This window comes from Podarcis pityusensis, assembly GCF_964106645.2.
Source record: "Podarcis pityusensis genome assembly, chromosome: 3".
Classification (NCBI taxonomy): domain Eukaryota; kingdom Metazoa; phylum Chordata; class Lepidosauria; order Squamata; family Lacertidae; genus Podarcis; species Podarcis pityusensis.
The window spans coordinates 89,280,190-89,306,040 of NC_138026.1; the positions used below are offsets into that span (position 1 = coordinate 89,280,190).

Consider the following 25,851-nt stretch of genomic DNA (forward strand, 5'->3'; position numbering starts at 1 on the left):
TAGCATAATCTTATTGCGCCAGCCCCCCACTTCACACCGTTGCTTGGCTGTGGCCAAGTCACTGTCACTCAGTCTAACCAACCCCACATGACTGCTGCAAGATTAAAATAAAACAACTAATGGTTTAGGATACTGTTGTGATGATTAAAGGCTAAAGCTTTGTTGCAGCAAACAGAGGAGCAGACAGAAGAATGGAAGTTTTGAAGGAGGGCTGAAGTGGTGCAGAAATTTTAAAGAAAAGGATGAAATGGTGCAGAAGGAAATGAAAATGTTTGTTTGCTCACCTGTGCAAAAAAATACAAGAACATATTTATGCAGCAGATCTTCTCCTTGTTTTTCAGATTAAATTTTGATGAGTTTATAACTCCGCATCTACCAAGAGATGCACTGATGAGTTCTTTGAATGATACATGGATGACAGTTTGTCTGTCTGAATACTAATGAGGAAGATGACGAGGCTATATTTTTAAAGAAAAATTTGGAATAGCCATGGTTATCCACAGGCAGTTGGTATCGGCTTAATAATCTGAAAAATGACTTTTGCACATGTCATGCTGCCTTTTCTAGTGCCATTGAACATAATTTGGAAGGACGCTATTAATTTCAAAACAGTGGGTAATGCGCTGGTGAAGCTGATCCCTTCCCACAGGTCAACTCTGACAGGTGGGTGGGATCACTCACTTTTCAGTCACCTGGCATCATCATGACATCAGATGATTAACAGATGGGTAGGGCCAGTGAATCATCAATTCCGTTCCTACCCCCGATGGCAGCCTCATTTCCTGTCATGGTGTTTCCTGAGTCTCAGATGGAAGCGAGCGTTTAATGTGTGAAGTAGAAGTTGGAAGTAGGAGGGAAGATGTTAGTGCACACAACTTCATGCCAATGTGGAAGTTACTGTGAGCTGTCAGCTGTGTAATATGAGGTAATGCATGTTCTTGGTACTTTTGTCCATTTACTGTATTTATTTTTCCTGATTTGAACTATAAAATGGTGATTTTCTTAAGTCAAAAGGAGAGTACCCCTAAACATTTTTTAAAGAAAAAAGGCAATGGGTAGGGCTGCCTACCAGTCAAAGTTGACTTACAGGGTGGGAGGAGATAAGAATATAGACCATTGGGCCAGAAATATTTCCCGCCTTTGGTCTTGCATCTTCCCAACACAAACTTAATATGAATGTTTGTCAAATACCTAACATCCTCAAAAATAAAAAGTTATGCAACAGCAAAGTAATACTTTGTTTAATCCTTTAATCTTGTTTTTGTCTTCTTGCCTCCTATAGTCTGGCTACAATATCTTCTTTTTGCCTTTAACTTTGACTTGGCGTACAAGAATACCTGCAGCAGTTTTTGGGTGGCCTATGAATTATTCACCAGAGTTGCATATCTCGGCATCATGGTTGCATTTACTATTCTGTTCTGTGCCAAGAGCTGGATGAAGACAAGCTGGTGCAGCTGATTAGTCTAATGAAAATGCCCTTTAGGTAATTTTGGATGGGTTCCATCTACTTTACATCCAATACAATCCAGAAATGGAATCTGTTTACATATTCTAGTCTCATGAACATTTTCACAGGGCATGGGAGATTTGGTATTGTGTTTGTTTACAACATTTATATACCACCTTTATGAATTATGTATCTATCACTTTTTCAACGTATGCATTATTTTTTACAGTTCTCATCCCATGTAACCTTACAATAACCTTGTGAGGAAAATTTCCAGTGTGAGAGAGTATATTATCAACACTTACTGGGTTGGAAGAGAATCCACAGCTCATATATCTAATCTAAGTCCCCATTTGCACCATATATTTAAAGCAGCAGGGCTCTCCCCAAGGATTCCTGGGAACTGTAGTTTTTAAGAGTGCTGAGAATTGTTAGGAGATCCCTATTCCCCTCACAGAGCTACAATTCCCAGAATTCCCTGGGAAGAGGAATTGGCTGAGGAGAATAAGGGTTTCATAACAACTCTCAGCTCCCTTAACAAACCACAGTTCCCAGGATTGTTTAAAGAAAGTCATCCTTGTTTAAAGGTGTATGTTTAAATGTGTAGTTCAGATGGGGTCTAACACACTTATGTGCTGTGCAAAATAGCATTCTCAAACGGAGAGGCAGGTATCTTTCTGGTGCAGTATGCAGGCAGTTGTTAAGGAGAGAACAACTTTCCTGACCACTCTCTCCCTATGCAGGTTGTGTCTTTGTGTTGGTACACAATATCCACTTTTTCCTATTTTGTACAGGACAATGATAGTTGGTGTTGAAGCAAATTTTACACACCCTACTTTCTTAGGATCTCTCCCTTTTGGACCTTAAAACATACTTCAGAATCAAATCAGATGGAGTCTCTTTCCTCCTTATCTGCTTTCTCTGTGTCTTCCAATATAATTGGGTCACTTTTGTCCGCCCCATTACAGGTACACCGCTTGTCTGTAGTACGAAGTGAAATAGATTATCTATAAAACCCCCTGAGATGAAGACTATTAGAATGGCGATACGTTTTAGTGGTGTTATAAAGTGTGCTGAAAGCAGTAGGAGCCTCATGTTCTCTTCATGCAGGTCAGTAAAGGTCTGCAATACTAGTCTTTAACTAGACAAAATCGAATGAGGTATGCTGAGATGTTTTACTGTGAAACACCTTCACGGTGTGTACAAGTACACATTTAGAGGCTGATTCAGGGCATCCGGCCAATTAATTCGGCATCCCACTTCCATTAGTTTTGCATGGAGTGGAAGCGATAGGAACTTAGCAGCTGCAAGCTCATGTACAAGAGTTTGCTTCACTTAAAAGCAAATCAGCAAATCAATGTCAATGTAGATTGCGTGGAACAAGGAAAACAGCTGTGTTTTTTCTATTTCTCATGTGTTAAACCCGTAATTATCTGATGATTCATCACAGCACAAAAGAGCCTCCCTGACAATGGAACTGTAGCAATATCTTGAACGCTAAATTTGCCGCTTTTTACATAAATAAAGGGTGAATCACAGCTGAGTGACAATCTGGTTAGGGGGCTTAGTGGGACACCCAGCTTTATACATTACACCAGTGTTGAGAGATCTACACTGGCTGCCTCTTAGCCACTGAGCCAAGTTCAAGGTGTTGTTGTTGACATTGAAAGCCCTGAACAACTTAAGGCTTGGACATCTAGCAGACCACCTCCCTGGGCAGAGACCAGGATGATCTTTAGAATCTCCCAAGGAGACCTTGCTGGTAAACCACAACCAACAGACTGTCACTTGGTGACAATGCAGAAGCAAGCCTTCTCAGTTATAGCACCCACCCTCTGGAAAGACCTTCCTCATGAGGCTGAGACAGCAATTACCTTTAGATGCCTCTTTGAAAAGTATATCTTTACCGAAGCTTTCCTGGATTTCAGTTTTTAATTTTTAATTATCTGTTTTGTACGCTGCTCAATTTGCTTTGTGATGTATAGTTTCGATCTCGCTTTTAGGAAATTTTACAGAATGTCACTGTTGTGTTTTTATTGCTTTTATGTAAACTATTAGATATTTGTATTACATCAAACTTTTTTAAAATAAATAAATAAACACTCTAGTGTGATGTAAGTATTCAGATTACAGAATCCTACCATTAGCCTCCAAGTATTTTAAAATTCTCTCATGTTCCCTAGTCTGGTGCTACTGCTTATTTAGCTGTTCATGTCTAAACACCCTACCATAAAACTTAGTTTCAGAATTAGCAGTAGATTTTGCTAAGTGTGGGGGCCCAACCCTTGTTTTCTTACAAAACAGTGCAATCAGAAGTCAACACTATTTCCAAACACTGTTCTGCTCCAACAAGCTATGCAAGTTACCAGTCTCATCTTGCCTTTCTTGGGGCGCCCAATAAAAAAATCTTGGCTGGGCAGGTAATTTTATAATAACTGCCTGGCATTAAGGCTTCTTTCTCATGGGTGAGATGGTAAAATCTGTCCGACTATACCACTTCAGACTAAGATTGGAGCTCATGCTGTTAATTATTACGTTTTTATCTCACCCTTTTCTCCAAAGAATTCCAAACAGTTTCCTGAACACAGAAAACTTGAACGTCAGGGTGTTCTTTTAAAAACTCAGCTGCCTCCCTGTGATGGTGGTGTCTCAGCTGGAGGTATTCAATCATACGATGTCCGTGCTTACAATCTACGGGTGGTGCGTTCAAGACCCAAGGTTGCCATTCCCATCTGCTGTACTCGTGCAAAGTATTACTTCTGGCATAGGCTTCATTTAAATCTAACATAGTCTGATTCTTAACCTCTGTTTTGTTTGTGCACACACCCCTTATCAAATGTAAATAGATACCTTGGTAATGCAGCACTCAGGAGGTTGTGGACTCTCCTTCATCAGAGGTTTTTAAGCAAATGTTGGATGGCCACCTGTCATGGATGCTTTAGATGATATTTCTAAATTGCAGGTGGTTGGACTAGATGACCCTCGGGATCCCTTCTAACTCTACAATCCTATGCACATTTACCCATAAATGCCAATGTTGTCAAGGGACTTAGATCCACACCACACATTTAAAGCAAATGTCCTCTCCCAAAGAATCCTGGGAACTGTAGTTTAAGGGTGCTGGGGACAGTAGCCCTACTAGGGGAAAGCCAAAGTTCCTAGGATTATTTTAGGGAAGTAATGTACTTAGACCTAACTTCTGAAACTCACATCATGCATATAAAGCACAACCAATGCACATTTGGTTTCAGAAGTTAGGTCTTACTGAATTCATCTTATTGAAGATTCTTACTCCCAGGGAAGTTGGGTTGTAGCCTGTTTGCATATATGGCTGTAGTTCAAGGATAAAAATTTAAAATTAGCTGAGAGAAAGCACCATTAATCTGAATAAATATGCACATGCACTATGGAAACTTACTCATTTTTTTGTATTGTTTGTAGCTTTCAAGGCCAGTATTTTACTTTTCATTGCAATTCTACACTTACTAGGGAGCAAGATCCAATGGCAGATTCTGCTAGAAAGGTGTATCGCAGCACCAACACTGATATGCGTAATTTAATAATGGAAAGTCAAAATGACTTGCTTTAAAATCAGTTTGTTTTTCAGCAAAAGACACTGCAGTATTATGTAAACATTCCACTGTCAGCTCTTTAGGCCACAAGTGCTGGGCACCATGAACAGCTGCGGACATTTTCTGAATTAAAACTTACACACCGCTGCCTGCTTTGAGCAAATGAACCATTACTTGCAGCGTTCTAAGGGACTGTTAGTGAACACACACAACACACACCTATGCTGCTTTTTGTATTTGTTGCACAGGATGTCATTCTCTCTTGCCGGTTTTATCTGCGTTAGATTTTAAGTTTTCCTTTCGGTATGACTAATTGAACAAATAAATAAATAATTCGCGGTGCTTCAAGGTGCTTTTTGCACTGCTTCTGTGACTGCGACCCTGTGTACTTTGCGACGTTTGTGACGCCTTTGAAGCGGTTTCCAAGCCAGGCTTGCTGCTTTCACCCAACCCGCCGCATTGTCATTTTTGCAAAAAACCACCAAACTGCGGAGAACGCGGCAACGGTGGCCGCGCGAAGCGGCGCGCGCTGAGCTCCGAGCCACTGCGGGCTGCGCGAGACTCCCGCCCCCACTCGCCTCTCATCCGCTTCATTAGCGAGGAGAAGCGGAGGAAGAAGAAGAGAGGTGATGCGCGCAGGCGCAGGCGCACGAGGCCTGCGTGGGGAGGGAAGGGGGAAAAGAGAGCCAAAGACCACACACACACACCGAATGTGGGCGTGGCCTGAAGCGCGGTTTCCTAGGAGCCGAAAGTGGAAGAAGGTCGAGTATGTAAAGCGGGGGGGGGGGGGGGGCGGAGCCAAGGCCCCTCACTGGCTGAGAGTGAGGGTGAGGGGGCGGGGCCTAACGCCTCAACCTCTTGCTGCGCCTCAGGGATGGCGGATGATGGTGATCGACGGTAGGGGGGCGGGGCATGGGAGGCGAGCGAGGGCGGGGGCGGCGCCTGGAGGGAACGGGGATTCATCCTTCCCCTCGCTCCTCTCCCTTGTCTCAGGGAGCCTCCGTTGGGCGGAGAGGACAGGTAAAGGCGTGGGGGGGGGGCGTGTGAAGGAGCCGCTGTCACCTTGGCTTGCTTTCCTTTCCGGCTGTCTCTGGGGAGGGGGGGGCCGGTGTGTTGCTGAGGGGGGGGGGAGGAAGGGGGCTGGGCAGGCGGTGCTGCTGCTCAGCCCCAAAGGCGAGGGGGGGGGAGATGCTGGAGGGGGCGGCCTAGGTAAGCCTACCTTTGTGATGTGATGTGGGGGGGCGTGGCGCGGTGAGGGGGCCGGGGAACGTCTGAACGGAGCACTTTCTGGCACGCCCACGTGGAGTTTGTAGGCATGGTCCTTTGTGGGGGGGGGGGGAAATAGCGCTGCCGGTGGATTTGTGGAGAGGTTTTTTGGGGGGTGGGGAGTCAAGCGGCTCTGAAAAGGTGACTTCTAGTGGGGGGAGAAATGAAGGGCAAAGGTGTGTGGGTTGCAGCTGACGGGAAGGACGCGGGAATCCTCCGAGAAGAGTGGGGTCAAATGCAGAGAGAGGGGCTTGCGTTGCTGTGCGCGTGGGCTCCGGAGGGACCCATTGGGGCCTGAGCTTGCAAAAAAGGCATTGGCATAAGATACACAGGCTTAGGGAGAGGGGAGGTTGAAATGTATCCCTTGCTCTAAGGGAGGTCACCCCTCCAATCTCTGTATTTTTTGTCGCATAGAACTGCTGCATTCTTTTGGTGAACGTTCCCCTTCAGAGTCTCCCCTTCCCACCTTCCTCAAAGCAGTTTTGCAGGCAGTGTTACTTGTTTTGACTTAGTTAATTGTGAGCTTGGAGTAATGCCAGTTTGTATGTGTCAGGTCTCTCTCTCTTTCGACCCCCCCCCCAACCTCTTGTTCTTTGCAGCAGCAGGGATAAAAGTCACACTTTCGCATAATCTAGAGGCTGGCTTGCATAGAGGGGCTTGCATTTAAGCACCACTTTAAAAAACAACATCAGCTTTTCTCAGAACTTCTGAATTGGAATGGAAGTACTGTAAGAGGAAAAGAGTGACACTGCAGTTGCTTGTAGTTTACTACAGAAGGGAAGTAGACTAGGTGGGAATGTTACTACTTATATTAAAAAATAAAAACAAAATAAGGCAGCAATAACAATTTTTAGCATGAATGGCTAGGATTTCATGGAGATACTATCCAGATATTCACAATATAATCCCAATACCAGTTAGTTTCTCTCATGGACTACCAAGTTTGGCTAATTATTCCGGAACACATCAGTTTTCAGTCGGTAGTATCTCTAACTCTTCTCTATAAAATCACTTTACTTACTGTGTATGCTTTTACTGTGGTACGACTGCTCTCTAAACATGCACAAATATCACATGTTCATTAGTAGAACAAGAAGCCTTTAATCTGTCAGGTGAAAACTAATTAACACTTTCCATGTCAAATTAGACTTCTAATTTTAAAGGACATATTAATCTGTGCTGCTCATGGCTCTGTAGATTACATGTGGTTGCCTTCTCGTGTTTACTTAGATTACTATGCAGTGTAATGTAAGTGCTATTTAGTTTTGATATTAAATCACATTTGGCAGATACATTTGACATTTGAAACCGTAGTGCTGAAACTTCTATGCAGAAAAGTTTGTTGTGGGATGTACTGCATTCAGTGGTACATAATAACCCAATGTTTTTCTTTCATAATTTATTCAGAAAGCTAAGTTTTTGTTTCTAATAGCATTGACTTCTGCAGTCACCAAGTCATAGAAATTGATTCAGGCTATGTAGTTTGAGGGAATCCAGGAAATGGAATCTGTGATCACCACTTATTGAGCAAGCCAAATAATTGAAACTCATCCAGTAAGTGCTGGCTATATGCTTGCTTACTTTTTCGGCATCTTCAATAACATGCTTTCAGGTGGTGATTGTGAAAATCAAAACTTATTCTAAAAGATGGCCAAGGGATTGGGGAGCAGGACTGGCTGTTACTTACTTGTGTTTGAGATTCAATACAGTTATCTTCAGTTCATCTTATGGATCCAAAGTAAGCAGTTCTGTACTGAGAAAAAAAAGGGAGCTTCAGATCCCCTTTGAAGTTTCTCTGTGATATAGTCAATTTCCAATCTCGCCATCATTTTTCTTAATTTGTAAAATATGTAAATTGTTAGCATAGCACCTCTTGATAATGAATGTTCTTATTACAATTACTTCATGCTTCATGCTCAGGTAACTTTCTGTTCATGAATTTCATGGCTGAATAATGTTCCATGGCCTATTAAATGTGTTCGTGGGACAGGGATTATTCGTTTGTTTTTGTTTTATTATGTATTTTGTGTGCTCATTTTGTATTTTATGTTGGGAACTACACTGTGATCTTCAGATGAAGGGCAGTTATTTCCAGATAAATAAATGTGGTGCTTTTTCAAGAATTCTGAAAATGATGGAAGACCTATGTGTAGGCATGCTGTACCACAGTCTATAGATGGACGGATACTCCAATCGCGTAATATATGAAGTCCTTCCCATTCTATTCATAATCAGTTGGTAATAAATCAAGCTCCTTCTACTATAGTAAATGGAAACAAAAATTCCTGCAAGGTAGTTGTGTCTGCAGTGAGGATGGGGTTTACTGGCAGAAATAAATGAGGCCATCAGACATGTCTATCCTTTCCCTACTGAGTGATGATAAAAAAAATCCTTCCAGTAGCACCTTTAAGACCAACTAAGTTAGTTCTTGGTATGAGCTTTCGTGTGCAAGCACACTTCTTCAGATACCTCTTCAGATACCTTTCTTCAGGTATCTGAAGAAGTGTGCTTGCACACGAAAGCTCATACCAAGAACTAACTTAGTTGGACTTAAAGGTGCTACTGGAAGGATTTTTTTTATTTTGACTATGGCAGACCAACACGGCTACCTATCTGCTACTGAGTGATGGTATAGGTAGTATCACAAGGTGAAGCAAGTGAGAACTTTATGGCCTACCCTGCCTCTTCATGGCTGAATTATCCATTTCCACTATGCTTGTGGCAACATTTTTCTGTAGGTTGTTCTAGCCACTCCTTAGGACCTCTCTTTAGTTGTTCTCATATCTAGGTGAAAGGTGCCAAGGAAACAGCAAAGCTATACAGTTGTACCTTGGGTTAAGTACTTAATTCGTTCCGGAGGTCTGTTCTTAACCTGAAACTGTTCTTAATCTGAAGCACCACTTTAGCTAATGGGGCCTCCTGCTGCCGCCGTGCTGCCGGAGCCCGATTTCTGTTCTTATCCTGAAGCAAAGTTCTTAACCTGAAGCACTATTTCTGGGTTAGCAGAGTGTGTAACCTGAAGTGTATGTAACCTGAAGCGTATGTAACCCGAGGTACCACTGTAGTTGTCATAAAAAGTATTTAATTTTGTTTTAGCATTTTCACTCTTTGCATGTTTTGCAAATGTTTGCAAGATATACAGTGGTACCTTGGGTTACAAACGCTTCGGGTTACAAACTCCGCTAACCCGGAAGTAGTACCTTGGGTTGAGAACTTTGCCCCAAGATGAGAACGGAAATCGTGCGGTGGCAGCGGGAGGCCCCATTAGCGAAAGCGCGTCTCAGGTTAAGGACAGTTTCAGGTTAAGAATGGACCTCCAGAACAAATTAAGTTCATAACCCGAAGTACCATTGTACTTTATACTTCATAGCTGATGTACCGTTGACCTCATTTTCCTTAAATGCTATTTACTTTCCTGTCCTTTTTTCTTAGAAGTTCACAAGTTCCTGACTGTATTCTACATGCATGTCTTTCTGATGTTCTTAATGAACAGGTTGTTGGGTTCCTTCCAGCATTGAATGTGATTTCATTTGACATGATACTTCCTAATTGGGGAATGATTTGTGGATGAGGGTACTGACTAGAGACAGAGGCTACCTATAGGCTGCTGAATACGCTCCTCATTATGACAACACTTAATTTGCTTCCTCAATCTTTGTCCTAAGCAGTGAAGTAGCAATGACAAGTTCTGTAACAGCTTCTGCTATAATATCAAATTTCCCCTCTCACTTTTCAGTAGTACAGTAGTAAGGTAAAGGGACCCCTGACCATTAGGTCCAGTCGTGGACAACTCTGGGGTTGTGGCTCTCATCTCACTTTATTGGCCGAGGGAGCTGGCGTCCATGGCCAGCATGACTAAGCCGCTTCTGGCAAACCAGAGCAGTGCACGGAAACACTGTTTACCTTCCTGCTGGAGCGGTACCTATTTATCTACTTGCAGTTGGTGCTTTCGAACTGCTAGGTTGGCAGGAGCAGGGACTGAGCAACGGGAGCTCACCCCGTCGCAGGGATTTGAACTGCCAACCTTCTGATCGGCAAGCCCTAGGTTCTGTGGTTTAACCCACAGCGCCACCCGTGTCCCACTACTTGTTCTTACTGCTCATTTGGGTTTGAGGGTTAATGATACTGAATATATACAGTACAGTGTTAATCTGGGGCCATGACATTTGCAGCATGATGCTAAAGCTGAAAAGTGTGTTTTAAAAAGATAATTATTGCATATTTCCCATGTCCATCTTCAAGAGGTCAGGGTAGTTGGACACTATTAAAAATCTGCCCAAAATTTGTAGAATAAATACAAAAGCAAAATCAATCACTCTAAAAGCAATATCTTGTTAGGAAAAAAAGTAAGAACAATTCAGCCCAGTTTCAAGGTTTCTCCACCCAGGCAAGTAAAAGCAGTTCTAAAAATGGTATATACATATTTAAAGTCTTCAAAGATGGATTCTGGAAGCCTACCTTTGGTTCTATCCACATGGGGCTACCACTATGTGTTGGAGATCAGCGTTCTTCCTTTCTGACTTAACCTGGCTAGCATATGATAATTTGATAAAACGTTCCAATAATTCCTTATGATACTTCAGATTGCACATGAGAAGAACCATTTTTAAAGGGACAGTAGTCACCAGTTGCCTTGCAGAATTCCAAAACACACTCAGGCTGTGAGCCTGAGTGACAGGCAAGCCCTTTTCAGTTTAACTATTATTTTGAATTTGAAGGGGTGGCTAAGGTAGGCTAGAAATAAATGGAATAATAAGGGCAAATATGCCCTGAAGTTAAATGCAAACCAGGGAGAAACAATTTTCAAAGTCAATATCTCACAAAGTGTGCCCTCCAGTCAACCTTCAGCTACGTGCGCTGAAATAGCTTAGTTTTTGCATGGGTTTACCTTCTGAGATATGTAGTATAAATAATTGTGCACACACATTCTTAATTAAAGAATTGTGACCTTCTATATTCTTCCAGTGGGAACTTGACCCAAATAAGTTATGTAAGAGCTGATTTGTCTTCCTCAAATTTCAAAGTCTTACTGGGAGCCAAATCTACCAAAAATAGTAAGATGAAGACTAGCTTATTTGTGTTTAATGGAAATTTTACAGGAATTTTAGGGGCTCGATTACTATGCTCAGTAGTAAACAGTGATTCTTGGTAACCCTACTAGATAATGTGTGAAGCTGTGCCATTCATTTACATGAGAACTTCAGGTTGTGTTCTGAATTTTTACATACATATTCTACCCCCCCCCCATCCTAGAATGGCAAAACCACCTTCTATATATTAACGAAAAATTCCCATAGGGTACTTTGCTTCAGAACATTTTCTGATACAAAGCTAAAAACTTTGAAATTGCCAGGCTTTGAAATGGTAATGTATTTACAATTGATTACCAATTAACGTACGAAATGTTTCTTTTTTCCTTTTGCAGGCAAAAAATGGCTTAGAAAATTTGGAATATTTTCCACCCATCCCTAGTTAGTCAATTAAGACTGCTTTCTGGAAACACAGAGAACATACATCCTAGTATGTTTTCCATGCTTAGTTGGCATTACTTTGAGCAAGTGCTGCTCAAATGCACTGAAATTCTCTGGCTTTGTAAGACCTAATGCAGCTTTTGTGTTTAAAGGGAAAGAATTGCAAGTAAACCAATTTAACACCAGGCGTATATCAATGTGTGGACATACTGAATAAGGTTAAAAAAACACACCTGTCTGCTGATGGTTCTGCAGTACCATTATTTCCATTATTCCTATCCTACTTCACTGCCCCCTTTTCTGTCTCCTCACAAATTTTGTTGCAGAATTCTAGTGACCTAGATCACACCTGCACCATCCATTTGAAATGCTATTATACCACTTGAACAGTCAAGGACAATAATGGGAACTATAGTTTGAGGGTGACCCCACAGAGCTGCAATTCTCAGCACTCCTAACAAACTAGCATTCTGAGGATTCTCCATGACTATTGAAGAGGTATAATAGTGCTTTAAATGTATGGTGTGGATGTGACCTTGGAGTGGTGAAATAATTCCTGAGCTGATACAATTACTTTGGAGTTCAGATTATTTTCCATATATGTGGAATGTCTTAATTTTGGCAACCCCTGAGATCATGGGGGGCGGGGGGAAGGGACCTGAAAAGGGGACCTTTCCCACTGTTGTCCTGCATTCTGGAGTGTGCTTTTTCCTTTCCATACCTGAAATTTCAGTTGTTTTAGTGTTTTGGCGTTTTGTATTGCTATATAGGACTTGGAGATTTTAAAAATTATATGTGGTTTAAACAAATAATAAATTGTACTCAGTATTTTAGCAAGTAGTGGTAGTTAGTGCTGTATAGCTAGAGAGAGTCATTAGTGATTACAGTCTTGTGCATATTTGGCAATAGAAGTATAAACTGCATTGTTGAATAGATGTTATAACACACCGTTGAGGAAACTCTCCTTTTTGTTTGTTTGTTAAAGGTGGCTTTCTAGAAGATGACCATAGAGGATCTTCCTGACCCTTCCATAGAAGGAGATCCATTGACTAAAAGATACCAGTATCTTATTCCGGGTTCTGAAGATTCAATCACCTATTCTGTTTCTGCAGCACCAATGCCTTCTGAATGTGGTAAGTATATTTATAAAAAGGAATAACTTGTAACAACTGTTTTCAGAATGTTAAGTTGAGGAAGATGCATGCAGATGGATTTCGGAATGATGCACTCAACTCGGAAAACAAAGTTCATTTCGAAATGGTCTCATCTGTCTCCCGTATCTAAAATGTGTCAAATCAGCATCAAATCAATGTGCCAGATGCTGTAGAATACAATCAATTTTACAGTCTCCCCAAGCAATCAATTTATTATGCAAATAATGCATAAACAATGCAGATTTCTTCTCCCAAAGTAACACACTTATTCCAAAATGACGTTTTCCCAGCACTCAGACAGCAATATTTTGGTGTGAGGCATCTATATTATTTGGAGTGCTGTGTGAAATAGTTGTGGAAATGTCACAGGAGCCTATTGGCTAGTGTTCATGACACTGTATGTGTGAAGGCGTTGTGTGATGTAGTGAATAGAGAGACTGGGGAGATGCCTGCTCAGAAAAAAGTGCAGTGGGGTGACTGCCTCAGCCAGAGCCCATTCATTAAGTTAAAATTTGAGTAGGGGCACATTGGAAACTGCATATGCCTCAACATTTTACAGATGGGGCACTTTTGTACAGTGGTACCTCGGGTTACAGATGCTTCAGGTTACAGACGCTTCAGGTTACAGACTCTGCTAACCCAGAAATAGTACCTTGGGTTAAGAACTTTGCTTCAGGATGAGAACAGAAATTGTGCTCCGGCGGCACGGCGGCAGTGGGAGGCCCCATTAGCTAAAGTGGTGCTTTAAGAACAGTTTCAGGTTAAGAACGGACCTCCGGAACAAATTAAGTACTTAACCCGAGGTACCACTGTATACTTATTGGCTAGTCATAGCCTGCATTAAGGGTCTGTTTGTGTTTTTCATGTGAGCGCACATGAATTAAGAATGCTTCAAGCTGGCCCTATATGTGTTCATTTTAATCCTTACCACAAATACAGCTCTGTGATAGCCTGAGGAAAAACAGAAGTTCACTGACCTTCAGTTTCCATCACTTGGCCAAGTGAGGCATCTAGTTTCCATGCCTTCTAAAAATAGCCCCAGCAGGCTTTATTTCCCCCCGCCTTTCCCCTATTTCCCAAGGTTTTGTTAGTATTCTCTTAATGGGGAGGACGCCATTGGTGCCTTCTGTGTCATCGTCCTAATCATATTTTTCTCTTCACCTTCTGCATCCTTGTCTAATTACATCAAAGTGAAATGTCCACACAGGGCCTCAACCCTTTTCTTATGCACACATCCCTTCCCGCAATGCAAGTTATGTACATGTTTGTGGGCCTGCGTGTCACAGATTCATGCCCAAACTTACTTTTCCTTTTCCTAGGTGCTGCAGGAGACACAATATCATCATTTGGTCCAGCCCCATTTCAAGCAGGGTTGATGATGCAGGGTTATTTGAATTATCTATGAGCACAACAGCAATCTTTGCAGTATGCTGCTAAATTTTAATCCCTTCTTAAACCCACCACTTGGGAAGAATGTGTTCAGTCCCCACTGGGAATGCTTGTTTGCTGCCTGGATTTCTTTAGAATTAAATCTCTCCTGTAGCGACAGACACTATGACCGGTAACATTGCTTTAGTAATGAACTCTCCTTCATGTTAGGCTAGGTAGCCTCCTAGGACATGCTACTTCCTTACCAAGCTTTTGTGGGCTATGATTGCTGTATATGACAGCAGCAACTGCATTATGATCCATACCTCAGCAAATTATGGTATGACTTTTACAGGTGGCTCCAATTCACAAGGCTGTGTGGGAAAACAATCTGTATAATATGGACCACTCTGGTGTAAAGAAAGCTGCTCTCAGGCACTGATGTTTACTTTAAAACTTCTTGCAAAGATCTCTGACTGCGTGGTATTAAATTTTTGGATTTGGAAGAAATAGTAATTCTTGGAATCCATTGCTAGTGCAGTCCTAAACATTCTTGCACAGATATGAGCTTGAGTGCCCACAGGCTGTGCTTCAGTCACATTGAAATTCAGCATACATTGTCTCTACTTAGCTAGAGACTTTATTATAGAGTTGCCTTATTTTTTTTTGTCAGTTCCTGAATATGTTTCAGTGAACTGACAGACCAGGCTGACAAGATGGCAAACCACCTTGACAATTCATCACACAAAGATCTTGTTTAGTGATTTCACCCTGTTCTTCAAAATCTTAATTGATGGCTGTATAGCAAGAACTGTGGGGAAGCCAGAGCACTAACATGCGCAGACTAATATTTCATGCATGGCCAAATTCATCCATCAAGAACTTGCAAGCCAAAAGTTTTCATGGCTTGGTTAAGGATTGTACCCACCTGAAATAAATAGCATGCTGCCAGGTAGATTTTCACTTTGAAAAGTACAAGCGTTAATCAGCGGTGACAAAGTGACGTGTTAGAACAAGTGATCCAGCTCTTAATTACTGTAGAAATCTCAAGTAGTGACTAAAAAACAAAACAAAACAAAACAAAAACCTTTCTCCAAATTATATACATTGTGCTTGCTTGACAGTTGAATAGCCTGTTTGCTTTCAAGTGAATGTTTGTAATGCTCCCTCTTTTCTGTGTTGTGCAGTCACTCCACAATTCTAAGAACTCTCCAGTGCAAGGCTTTCTGTGAGAGGCAGTTTGACTCTAGCTCATCCTGAAGGAGATGTCTTACTCATGAGCACATTAACGGTAGAATGCCTTTAGTCAGGGTAGTAAGAGAAACTATATAAAAGGGCTTGTCAGTCAGCTCAGTATTTATTTCACTGATCCTCTGCAGTGTGCAGGGCTTTCCCAGTAGGCACAGCAGTATATCTCAATGTTGTTTCAATTCAGCATATGTTCCTTGAATGTCAATTTTTTAAAACATCAATTTCTCCCCACAAGCCCGCTTGATCTTCAGCATATGAACCTTCTTTCGTTTGCTGGCAAATACACTGATTGGCACACTATTAATGCATTTTTAAAGCTAATTCTCCTTCAAGTTCTTGTGGGAATAAATGCCTTAGTCCTGAAAAGAAAGTTGTGCATCCTGAGTTTATCCTGATTTGCTTGCACAGTGGTTGTATGTTGCCTTCTTAATCATTCATCCCATACTTTTCAGTGAATTTCCCTGTCATCTCCCTACCTGTGGAGAGTCCTAGTTTTTTTTTTTTATAAAGTATATTTGTTGTACCAGGGTGACAGAGTGCTTTGATACACTTTCATTGTGCAAATCTTAATTTCCAGTATGTGCCTGAATGCGTCCCACAAAATACTGCCAGTTTGGAGGCAACCTCTTCCTTCACAAGTAGCATGGAAATGCAGTGGGCCAGCAGAGAGCCGATCCTTCTTGCACCAGTCTGCTTAGTGGAAGGCTTTCCACCCTCTCAGCCTGTATTTCCATTCTGCCCATTGAGAACGAGACTCTCCCCCCCTCCCCTTGTGGGAATCATGGAAGTGCAAGCTACTAATAGAGACATGTTAAAAAATGAAAGAGAAGCAGGCTAGTACCGTATTTTTCCGTGTATAAGACGATCCTTTTTGCTAAAAAAAAAATAGGCAAAAATTGGGTGTCATCTTATACACAGATAGTGAATGCAGAGGGGGGACATGTGATTAATGGCAGCAGCAAGCAGGAGATTGGCAGTGGCAATTGGGCAGGCGATTGGCGGCTGTGGCAAGTGGGCGGATGGGCTGTTGGTGGCGACGAGCAAGTAGACAATTGACTGCAGCGAGGTGTGCAATCAGCAGTGACTGTGGCAAGCAGGTGGGTGAGCGATTGGCGGAAGTGACCTCCCCCACCCCCTAAAAAAGCTAAACAATTTAATTTCTTAATTTTGGGTTAAAAAAATTAGGGGTCGTCTTATACATGGGAGCGTGTTATAGACAGAAAAATACGATACGGTAATTTTCACAGGCTTATTTACAAGGCTGTGATATATGTGAGTTTTCACCTGCTAAAGACAGAATTGGGCAAACCAGAGCTTGAATCATCATGGTCAACCTGCCACTGCTCCACACAAATCCTCATCTGCTTGCCTGCCCATATCAACCAGGGACATGTGCTCTTTTCTTGTAATGCAGATGCATATACCCCACGTTGCTCATCATTCCTGGTCTTGTCACTGTTTGGTCTGTCCTCATGCTTGCAAAGAGATTTTAATATAAGCCAGCAGCTGCTGTTTTCTCCTCTATTATTGCTCATGCCCCTCTTTTCTATTTCTTCTTCCCCAAGCTGACCACATTTGGGAAACTGCATATTATATACTGGGGTCGTTCTTTCTCTTCTTGTATCCTCAGCACCTTACCAATGTATGAAGCTCTGCTTCATGTTGGGAAGAAGGCAATTGTCAAAGCTAATCTGTTTTAATTAGAAAAACCTTCCTTGCGTGGCCAAGGATAAGGGTGGTTAGCTCTCAAACTTTACCTGTTAATAGCCTTCCTGATGACTGACCTAACTGTGCAGTCACTAAAAATGTTTAATTGTGCCATAAATAAAACCAATTCCAACTGTACAGCTCTCTTAGTGCCAATAAATTGATCTGTTTATCCACTCCAACGTTGCATACATCAATAGGTTTTTATTTAAACCACATCCTTAAATTTTCTTAACTGGCAAACAGATGCAGTTAACTAAGAAGTAAGGAACTGCTACTACTTATTCCTTATGCAAACTCTGTAAATTCTCAATAGCTAGCAAAATGTTGATTAATTAGGCTAAGCTAGGTTTCTGATGAGTGGCTTCATTTCTGAAGCTAATTATTCTGGGTTATATAAGTTAACTTTGTGTGTTAGATTTCCCCCCTAACCCCCCCTCCCCGCTCTGCTGCTGTAGCCCAGTATTCCAGAATGATTGCTGAATTAAACTTCACATTTTGCAGGGAGACACACAACTCTTATGAGGATCAAACTACTTGTTACATGCAATTTCATATATATATTTTCCTGAAAAGATTCAAAACAAAACAAAACAGCTGCTTGAGACTAAAGCCCAGAGCAAAAAAATTGGGAGCAGTGCTTAACACTTTCACTGCAAAATATATTTCATCTTAGAACTGCCTACCCCAAACCGTTTCACTTTTCTTCCTAGATAGGAGGAACTACCTTGAGGGCTATTTTTAGAGGAAATAATGTCCACAAGAGACATCATCATTGCCTCAAACAGTTACTTTTTCATTAAGCAAAAATTTGTTCAAGGGAATGTTACACAGAACTCAGCCCAACGGTAGTTTGGTCCAGAGTTTATTCTTCCTGTGAAGTAATTTCTTTTTTTCTGAACTATGCTGTGTAGAACAATTATGTGTTGATATGTGAGGCTTCTATTTTGTGGATATTCTTTATATTTTGTCTATTCAATAATAAAGCTACAGTGTTTGCCATCAAGTCAGAGAATTTGTAACTATTTGTTTGTATGTATATCATGTTCACAAATTTGTTGGGCATTTCTTACTGCAAAGTACTTTAGAAACTCAACCTACTTTTTCTTATTCCCATAGAGTTCTCCTTTTTTGATCCTAATGATGCGGCATGTCAGGAGATTCTGTTCAACCCCAAGACATCTGTGTCTGAACTATTTGCTATCTTAAGACAATGGGTCCCCCAAGTTCAACAGAACATTGATGTCATTGGGAGCGAGGTGAGAAATATATGGTGATTTATAACGAAAGGTATTTTTTGTGTCTGTGCCTTGACTTCTTTGTGGAACTAACTAACTCACTCTGCTTTTATTTGAGAGCTAATGTTATCAAAATAGCATCACCTCTGAGGTGCTTTGGCCTTAGAAATTCAGCTGTTAAAATAAAAACTTGAATTCTTGGTATTAAATTAAAAGGGAGTGAGCACCACAAAAGTGATTTTATCTTGTATTTTTATGCTGTGAACTGTCCTGAGATCTACAGATGAACTTTATGCTGTGAACTGTCCCGAGATCTACAGAGATCTACAGATTTCATAAAAAATAAAATAAAAAGTGTATTGGGTGTTAGCATATATTCCTAGGCTTTCATAAGCCTAGCAGATAACAAAATTCCCTGCTGAAACCTGGAGAGCTACTGCTATTCAGTATAGACAATGCTGAACTTGATGGACCCAAGAGTCTGGCATTGTGTAAAGCAGCTTTCTGTTCCCAAGATAGTGCTAACAGAAGCATAATGCAAATGCATTAAAGGAGAATATTTTGTTAATGTTGATGTTGTGAACCACCCTGTGATCTTTGGATGAAGGGCAGTATAGAAATGTAATAAATGATAATAATGACAACAACATGACAATAAGCCATTAACTATCCTTTTGTTGCTGTGAAAGGTATAACCAAATTGGTCTGATAATGTACTGAGATTAAATTTTGTTGGCAGGCATTGCCGTGAGACAGATCTTTTTAGGTTAAATAGCTGCATCATATATGGTTCTGTTCTATCGTTTCTGCAGATCATTAAGAGAGGCTGCAATGTGAATGACAGAGATGGATTGACTGACATGACTCTCTTGCATTACACATGCAAATCAGGGGCTCATGGTATTGGTGAGTGAATCAACTTGAGACCTTCACTGCCAGCCGTCTTTCTAGCAGAAGGAGAGGTTTTTCTACCTTTTCCACTGGCTGTGCTGCCACTGTGCTTAGATTGACGGGTTGAGGAGGGCTGTATCCTTGAGGCTATCCATGTACCCAGTGGGAATATTCTTTAGCTATATTAAAACTGCTAAGCTGCTTCTTGATCACAGAAGAGTTCTCAAAGATGCATAAGAAGTACAATCTCATGAACATGTCAAGTAATGGTTAAGCAATAACCTTTTAGCAGCTGAGAAAAGCATGTACTGAATCGGCAGAAAGTCCAAGCAACAGCCTTTTGAAAACAGCAATGAACAATGCTGTTGAAGGCTTGCCATAAAAGGGATGGTTTTCATTAGTTAATGAAAGATTATTAAGGAAATGTGCCTGATTCCTCTTTCCATTCCTAAGTCTCTAGAGATTATTGAGTATCTGCATAATCACCCAATCTTCCATAAAAGTCGAGGCTGGAAGCTATATGGTCACGTCTCTTTGATTGTACTCAGTAGTGTGCTTGTTTGTGGTTTCTTCTTGCCAAGTCTTCTAAAGATAGCAGACTCTAAGATGAAAGCATCAGATTTTCACTTCCAGGGTTGTTTTTTTTTGCCTGTTCTATGTCTCTGTAAGTTTTGTGACCTTCTACATAGCACTTTTTGATACACATTTTCCCCTACCAACACCGTGCAGGTGATTAAACGCAATGCAGGTGATATCATTTGAATTTGAATTTGATTCTTTATCTTGAAACATGATTAATAAAACTATTGGAAGGACGCAGTGTGGACACATGCTTTCTAAAATCACCTGACATTCAAAAACGAATGCTTTAAATTCTAACCCGGTCTCTGTTGGCTTTGTGTATGTGTGTCTATACATGCTTTAGAGCTGCGACTCATGATCCACTTGAGGTAGAGCATTTGCTCTAAACCTGTCTTACTCATATGCAAGCCAAGAAGCATATCTCCCTTGGCACAAGTGTTCTGGTTTGATGTGCTTTGGCATTGTGCCGCTGAGTAAATGACCCACTCTGCCTGGGGTGGTTGTGCATCAGCCCTGTGCCATCATACCCAGTGCAGGGTGGGGAATATGATTCATTGTGAGTCAGCTCATGTCCCATCATTCCTGTTTTAAGATACAAAGGATATTTCAGCCCCTTCTCTTACTTCTGCAAACCAAGACTTAATTAAGCCTTAAATCAAAGCATTTTGAGCTGCCTGACGTGTCATAAAAATCCTACAGAGAAGCCACTTCTATGTAGAACTGAATGCAAAAGCCACATATAGGCTTTCCCCATGCAAGTGCACATAGGAAGTCCTGTAAAGCTTACTTTCACTTTATTTTCCTAACTGTGTTCAAAGGCAATAACTGCCTGACTAGTCCTTAAATCTGTCTTGTCAAGGAACATCTTGCTTCGATTGCCTTGGCTTCATAACTGTTGCTGTAAAGTTGCCAACAATCTTTGGACATGATGTCCAATTATCTAACATACTGATACAGCCTGTTAAATAACCACAAAACCAGTTATAAAGTGCCGTTTTTAAAAATCTGCTTTGCAGGGGATGTTGAGACTGCCGCCAAATTTGCCTCCCAACTTATTGACTTGGGTGCAGATATCAATTTGAGGAGCCGTTGGACAAACATGAATGCTTTGCACTATGCTGCCTACTTTGATGTTCCAGAACTCATTAGCGTCATTTTGAAAAATGCAAAGTCAAAAGGTAAATATTGCCAAATGTAATAGCAATAGATGCTGTATTTCTTACCTGTGTTGATACCTTCAGTGTCACAAAACGGCTTTCCCCCATGTTATTTTTCTTGACACTATGAAACTGACTGAAAAATGGAGAGTGATTTGCATCTTAAGGCATCTGTTGTGAGAACATGGTCCAACAGTCCAAAATGGCATTGCAGGTCCAGTTTGTCTCTTCCCCATCTGTGCTATGCAGTGAATCTTAGCTGTGTCTTGATGCAGCTCTGTCTTTTCCGACTTTGGTTCATCATCATTGGTTGTGGGTAGGGGCATGGAGAGCTTTACATGTCCACAGTTTGTCCTTTACAGTGTCCAGATAGTCAGATGCATATTTACCATCCATGTCCATCTGAATATGCTGACATTGTTAAAAAGCACATTTCTGCCATTCAAAGCTGCATATTTTGAACCTTACAAAGGTAATGCATCTTATGGCAAAGTATGGAAAGCAACGTCAGAAGTGAACGTATATGATGTGCAAACTTTTCTCTAATCTAAATTTTTGTATCTTTGTTTGGAATTCTTCTTTCACTTCGTCATTTTTTGTAACTCAGTGGTAACACTCCATGTCAATTGCATTCCATGTTTTAATATTTTGTTGGAAGCCGACTGGAGTGGCTGGGGCAACCCAGTCAGATTGTTGGATGCTATTGTTAATCTTTTATTTGGCCAAGTAATAAATATATGAGAGCTGAAGCCTTTATAAATTTCTACTGGGATGGGTGGGAAAATGCACATGTTTTGAGTTGGTTCTCTGAGAATGCTGATTAAGTAATGGAACAGTGAAAAAACAAAGGCAAACTTGTTTCAGTCACTGTTTCCTGACTTTTTGATCCCTCTTATTGGAGAAGTAGTGTTGGAAAATCTAGCAAATTCATTCTGGAGAATGTAGGAAAAGTTGTAGCACTTTTCATCTTGCCCTTTGGAGCAGAATCAGAGAGAATTTGAGGCTGTAACTAAATACTGTCACTAAAAAGGATGTTGCTTATAATGGTGTTCCTTGTTGAGTTGGTTTTTCTTTCCCTGATAATGCATCACTTACCCATTTTGTGACCCCCCGCCCCCAATTGTGTGCATTTCCTTGTTCACATTCCATATTGTTACCAGCTGCTGGCCTGAAAATAGAGTGTAATGCAGAGAGGAGAAGGAAACACCTGACATTTCTCCCCCCCCCCAAAAAAAAGCATCCTTGTATTGCATGCGATGTTTAGTTCTTGCTTGAATGTAAATGAACACATTTCTTCACTGGTACTGTTCATATAACTGTGCTGCTGACAAGCAACTCTATTTGAGTCAGGAGAGGCTGTGCAGGTTGTGGATCAGAGTCTGGATGCAGTGGAGGGATGAATGAAGGCCAATATGCTGATGCTGAATTGTAACAAGATGGAGGCTTGGTGGTTCCTTTGACTGGGAAATGGAGAGAGAGCATGTTTTTTATGGTGTTGTATTCCCCCTTAAGCAGTGGCTTTGTAGTCTGTGCGTACTCTTTGAACCATTTGTAGCGATGGAGCAACTCCTCTATGAAAAAAGGCTGCAGCGGTTAGCGCTTTTTAATTTAGAGAAAAGGCGCATAAGAGATGACGTGCTAGAAGTTTATAAAATGATGTATGGTGGGGAAAGAGCCCCTCCACCCAATAACACTAGAAATCATGGATATCCAATGAAGGCGAGTGTTGGAAGATTCTGAAGAACGTCCTTCACGCAGCGGATTGTTAAATCATGGAACTCTCTCCCACATGAGGCAGTGATGGCCATCACCCTAACTGGCTTTAAAAGCGGATTAGAGAAATTTGTGGAGGAGAGGGTTATTGATGGCGACTAACCATGATGGCAAAGGACGAGATTGGTGCTGTGGGTTAAACCACAGAGCCTAGGACTTGCCGATCAGAAGGTTGGCGGTTCGAATCCCTGCGACGGGGTGAGCTCCTGTTGCTCGGTCCCTGCTCCTGCCAACCTATCAGTTTGAAAGCACGTCAAAGTGCAAGTAGATAAATAGGTACTGTTCCAGCAGGAAGGTAAACGGCGTTTCCGTGCGCTGCTCTGGTTTCGCCAGAAGTGGCTTAGTCATGCTGGCCACATGACCCGGAAGCTGTACGCCGGCTCCCTCGGCCAATAAAGCGAGATGAGCACCGCAACCCCAAAGTCGGCCACGACTGGACCTAATGGTCAGGGGTCCCTTTACCTTTACCTAACCATGATGGCTATGCTCTGCCTCCACAGATTGGCAATGTATCTGAACGCCAGTGGCTAGAAAGCACAGGACGATATTTAGTGTTCTTGGGCTTGTATCCTGCTTACTGGTTTCCCACAGGCATCTGGTTGGCCACTGTGAGAACAGGATGCTGGACTAGATGGGCCATTGTCCTGATCCAACAGGCTCTTCTCACATTCTTGTGACTATTTTGACAGGACAGAATCCTTTCTTCCCTGTTCCTTACCCTCGTTTTGATTTCAGCGTGGCAGGTGAAAGGCATGTTTCTGTTTCAAAACAAGTTCCCAGAGAGATTTCTCCACCCACGCTGATCCTGATCCAGGGATGGCAGCTGTTTGCCTGCTTATCTGCAGGGTGCAGTGATTTATGTAGTTAGCTTCTCATAGCACATTTCACCAGTTTTGTGGGCAGGGGTGTGATGAGGACTCGAGAGGCTTTCTGTCCCTCCCTCAATGGACGATCAGAAATTCTTTCCCCCTCTGGAAACAGATGAGCTGGACAGTGAGTGGCTGATAGCATGAGTCAACCATGAGATGGCATTCACATAATTCGGGAATACTGCACATGAAACTTGACTGCTGGACATTCTAACCTTGTTGCTAGGATCTTTTTTTCCTTTCCCCTGAAACATCTTTATGCATACAGAGATAATCAGGGTGATTGCCAAAAAGATGGACAAACAGCTTCTGTTCAGATTGGCAGTCGAATGTTATATGATACTCCTAGCCATTAGGATCTGCAGCAACATGTTCTGTTCTCTTTGGTGCTAGGCAAACTTGTCTGCAGCTTGTTGGATATTACACGCCCGTTGTAATCTACTTCAGGAAAGTGAAGGGTTTACATAACCCTGAAAGGGAACTGTCAGGGAACTGCCATCAGTGCCGGAGGGAGAGAGCAAAATCCAGAGGGATTCCAGAGAGCGTCCCGGGATTGGGAGAGGCAGCCCATCTTCTGGGGAAGAGAATCAGCGTAGCACCAGTGGAGAAGGGGGGCAGATGGGGGAAGCGGCGAGGCGGTCCCATGACTCCTTGCCGGGGACCAGCGGGGAGAGTAGGGGTCCTCCGCTGCCTACGCCCTCCTTGCGCAGAAGGCTTTCGCACAGAGAGAGTAGGAGGAGACTAGGCGTCAAAGAGCTTCTTTGCTGGAAGAAGTTTAAGAAACGCCCACTGACGGATTCTGCCAGCGATTGAGACAGCCACGGGTGAGTGGCTGTCCGGACAGAAAAGGTTCATTCAGGCAACCCAGCCAGGTGTTTGCACCGGCTTACGCACGAGCAACCCCTAGAACCATTACAGGAACTTTACTTGGTTGACTCCCAGAAGACTGAAACTCTCAGTTAAGGAAACTGAGATCAGGACAGTGTTGCAACAGCTGATTTGATTTGGCTCATGACATGTATTCCAAAATTTTCAGGGGTTTGATCTACAAATGGAATGCAGTTTGTGGAGCAACATCTCTCTCTGCTAATTAATCCATTGGAGTGCAGTTGTCAAGTTGCGTTGCTGCTTACAGGCAGGGATTTGCAACTGTTATCTACATGGAATCATCATATTTGATAAATCTTCATGGGGGACTGTGGATGCCTTATTTTGTTTATTAATTTACTTGTGTGTCAAGGTGACTTGCAAACATTTAACAAAAACAGCGGAAAGACAGTTTTTAAAAATGTAACAGAAAATAACTGGTAATAAATAGGTGTTTAGTTTCTATTGTTTTTAAATCCTAAGACAGAAACCTTCTCATCCAGCTGGAAAAGCTTGTTAAAATGAAATGTCTTCAATTGTTTCCGGAAAGTACAAATAGTGGTCGCTTGTCATATCTCAACAGGCACCTTGATTTTTTTTTATTTTATTTGCTTTCATAATTGCATCCAATTTGGAATGCAAGTTGTAGATGTGGGAATTGACATTTGGATATGTAAATCCTTGGGTTGTTTCACCAGATGTCCAAGGGCTCTGTTCTTTCAATGTAGGCTAACAATTCCCTATATAGAAGCATCTGGAAGCTGGCCAGTACTGGAAGCAAAACAAACCGCTCGCCCTCACTGGAAAATTGGTACCTCAGTATGTGGTAAAACAATTCATCAGTTTCTGCCCAGACGTCTGCACACTCCTATCCTATTTTGTAGCACACTTTCAAGTTCAGCTGAACTGTCCTTAAGAAAGAAAGGGTCTGGGTTGGTTTATACTTTTCTCTAATCAAAAAATGCTGTTTTGATTTTCAAAGCACTTAATTTAAATATTGTCAAGTGTGTCTTTTTATAAAATTTGGTTATTTGTGTTGGTACAGGTATGCATTCACTTGTGCATTAAACCATTGAGATAGTTGAAGCACGTGATATAGCTGGGAAGGGCCAAACTAGATGTAACTCTAATTGTGTACAGGCATACATATGTGTAAATAGCAGCTGTAGCAGAGCCTGAATAGCATTGAGGTAACATGGGTGGGGGAGGAAAAGTTTAACCCTTTCCCTACCATAGTC

The 25,851-nt window shown here is 41.8% G+C and overlaps 1 protein-coding gene and 1 long non-coding RNA gene across 4 annotated transcripts in view; both read left to right on the forward strand.

Moving 5' to 3' along the window:
* Nucleotides 1-42: 42 nt before the first annotated feature.
* LOC308474244 lies at nt 43-4,572 on the forward strand. Its single transcript, XR_013984610.1, has 3 exons — nt 43-1,483; nt 2,416-2,557; nt 4,010-4,572. It is a non-coding gene; the product is annotated as an uncharacterized lncRNA (long non-coding RNA).
* Nucleotides 4,573-5,489: 917 nt separating this feature from the next.
* Nucleotides 5,490-25,851, forward strand: part of CLIP4 (CAP-Gly domain containing linker protein family member 4) — a 38,774-nt gene continuing 18,412 nt past the window's right edge. For 2 of the 3 annotated variants that reach the window (XR_013984519.1, XM_081000168.1), the window contains exons 1-5: nt 5,944-6,039; nt 12,742-12,889; nt 18,356-18,495; nt 19,287-19,380; nt 20,964-21,125. Coding sequence is in view for 2 of the 3 variants with exons in the window: in XM_081000168.1 (XP_080856294.1) it covers nt 12,757-12,889; nt 18,356-18,495; nt 19,287-19,380; nt 20,964-21,125 (529 nt within the window). In the remaining variant the exon portion in view is untranslated. Of the gene's footprint in view, nt 5,646-5,943; nt 6,040-12,741; nt 12,890-18,355; nt 18,496-19,286; nt 19,381-20,963; nt 21,126-25,851 lie in introns of those variants that run through there. The other variant, XM_081000169.1, reaches the window with a different exon arrangement.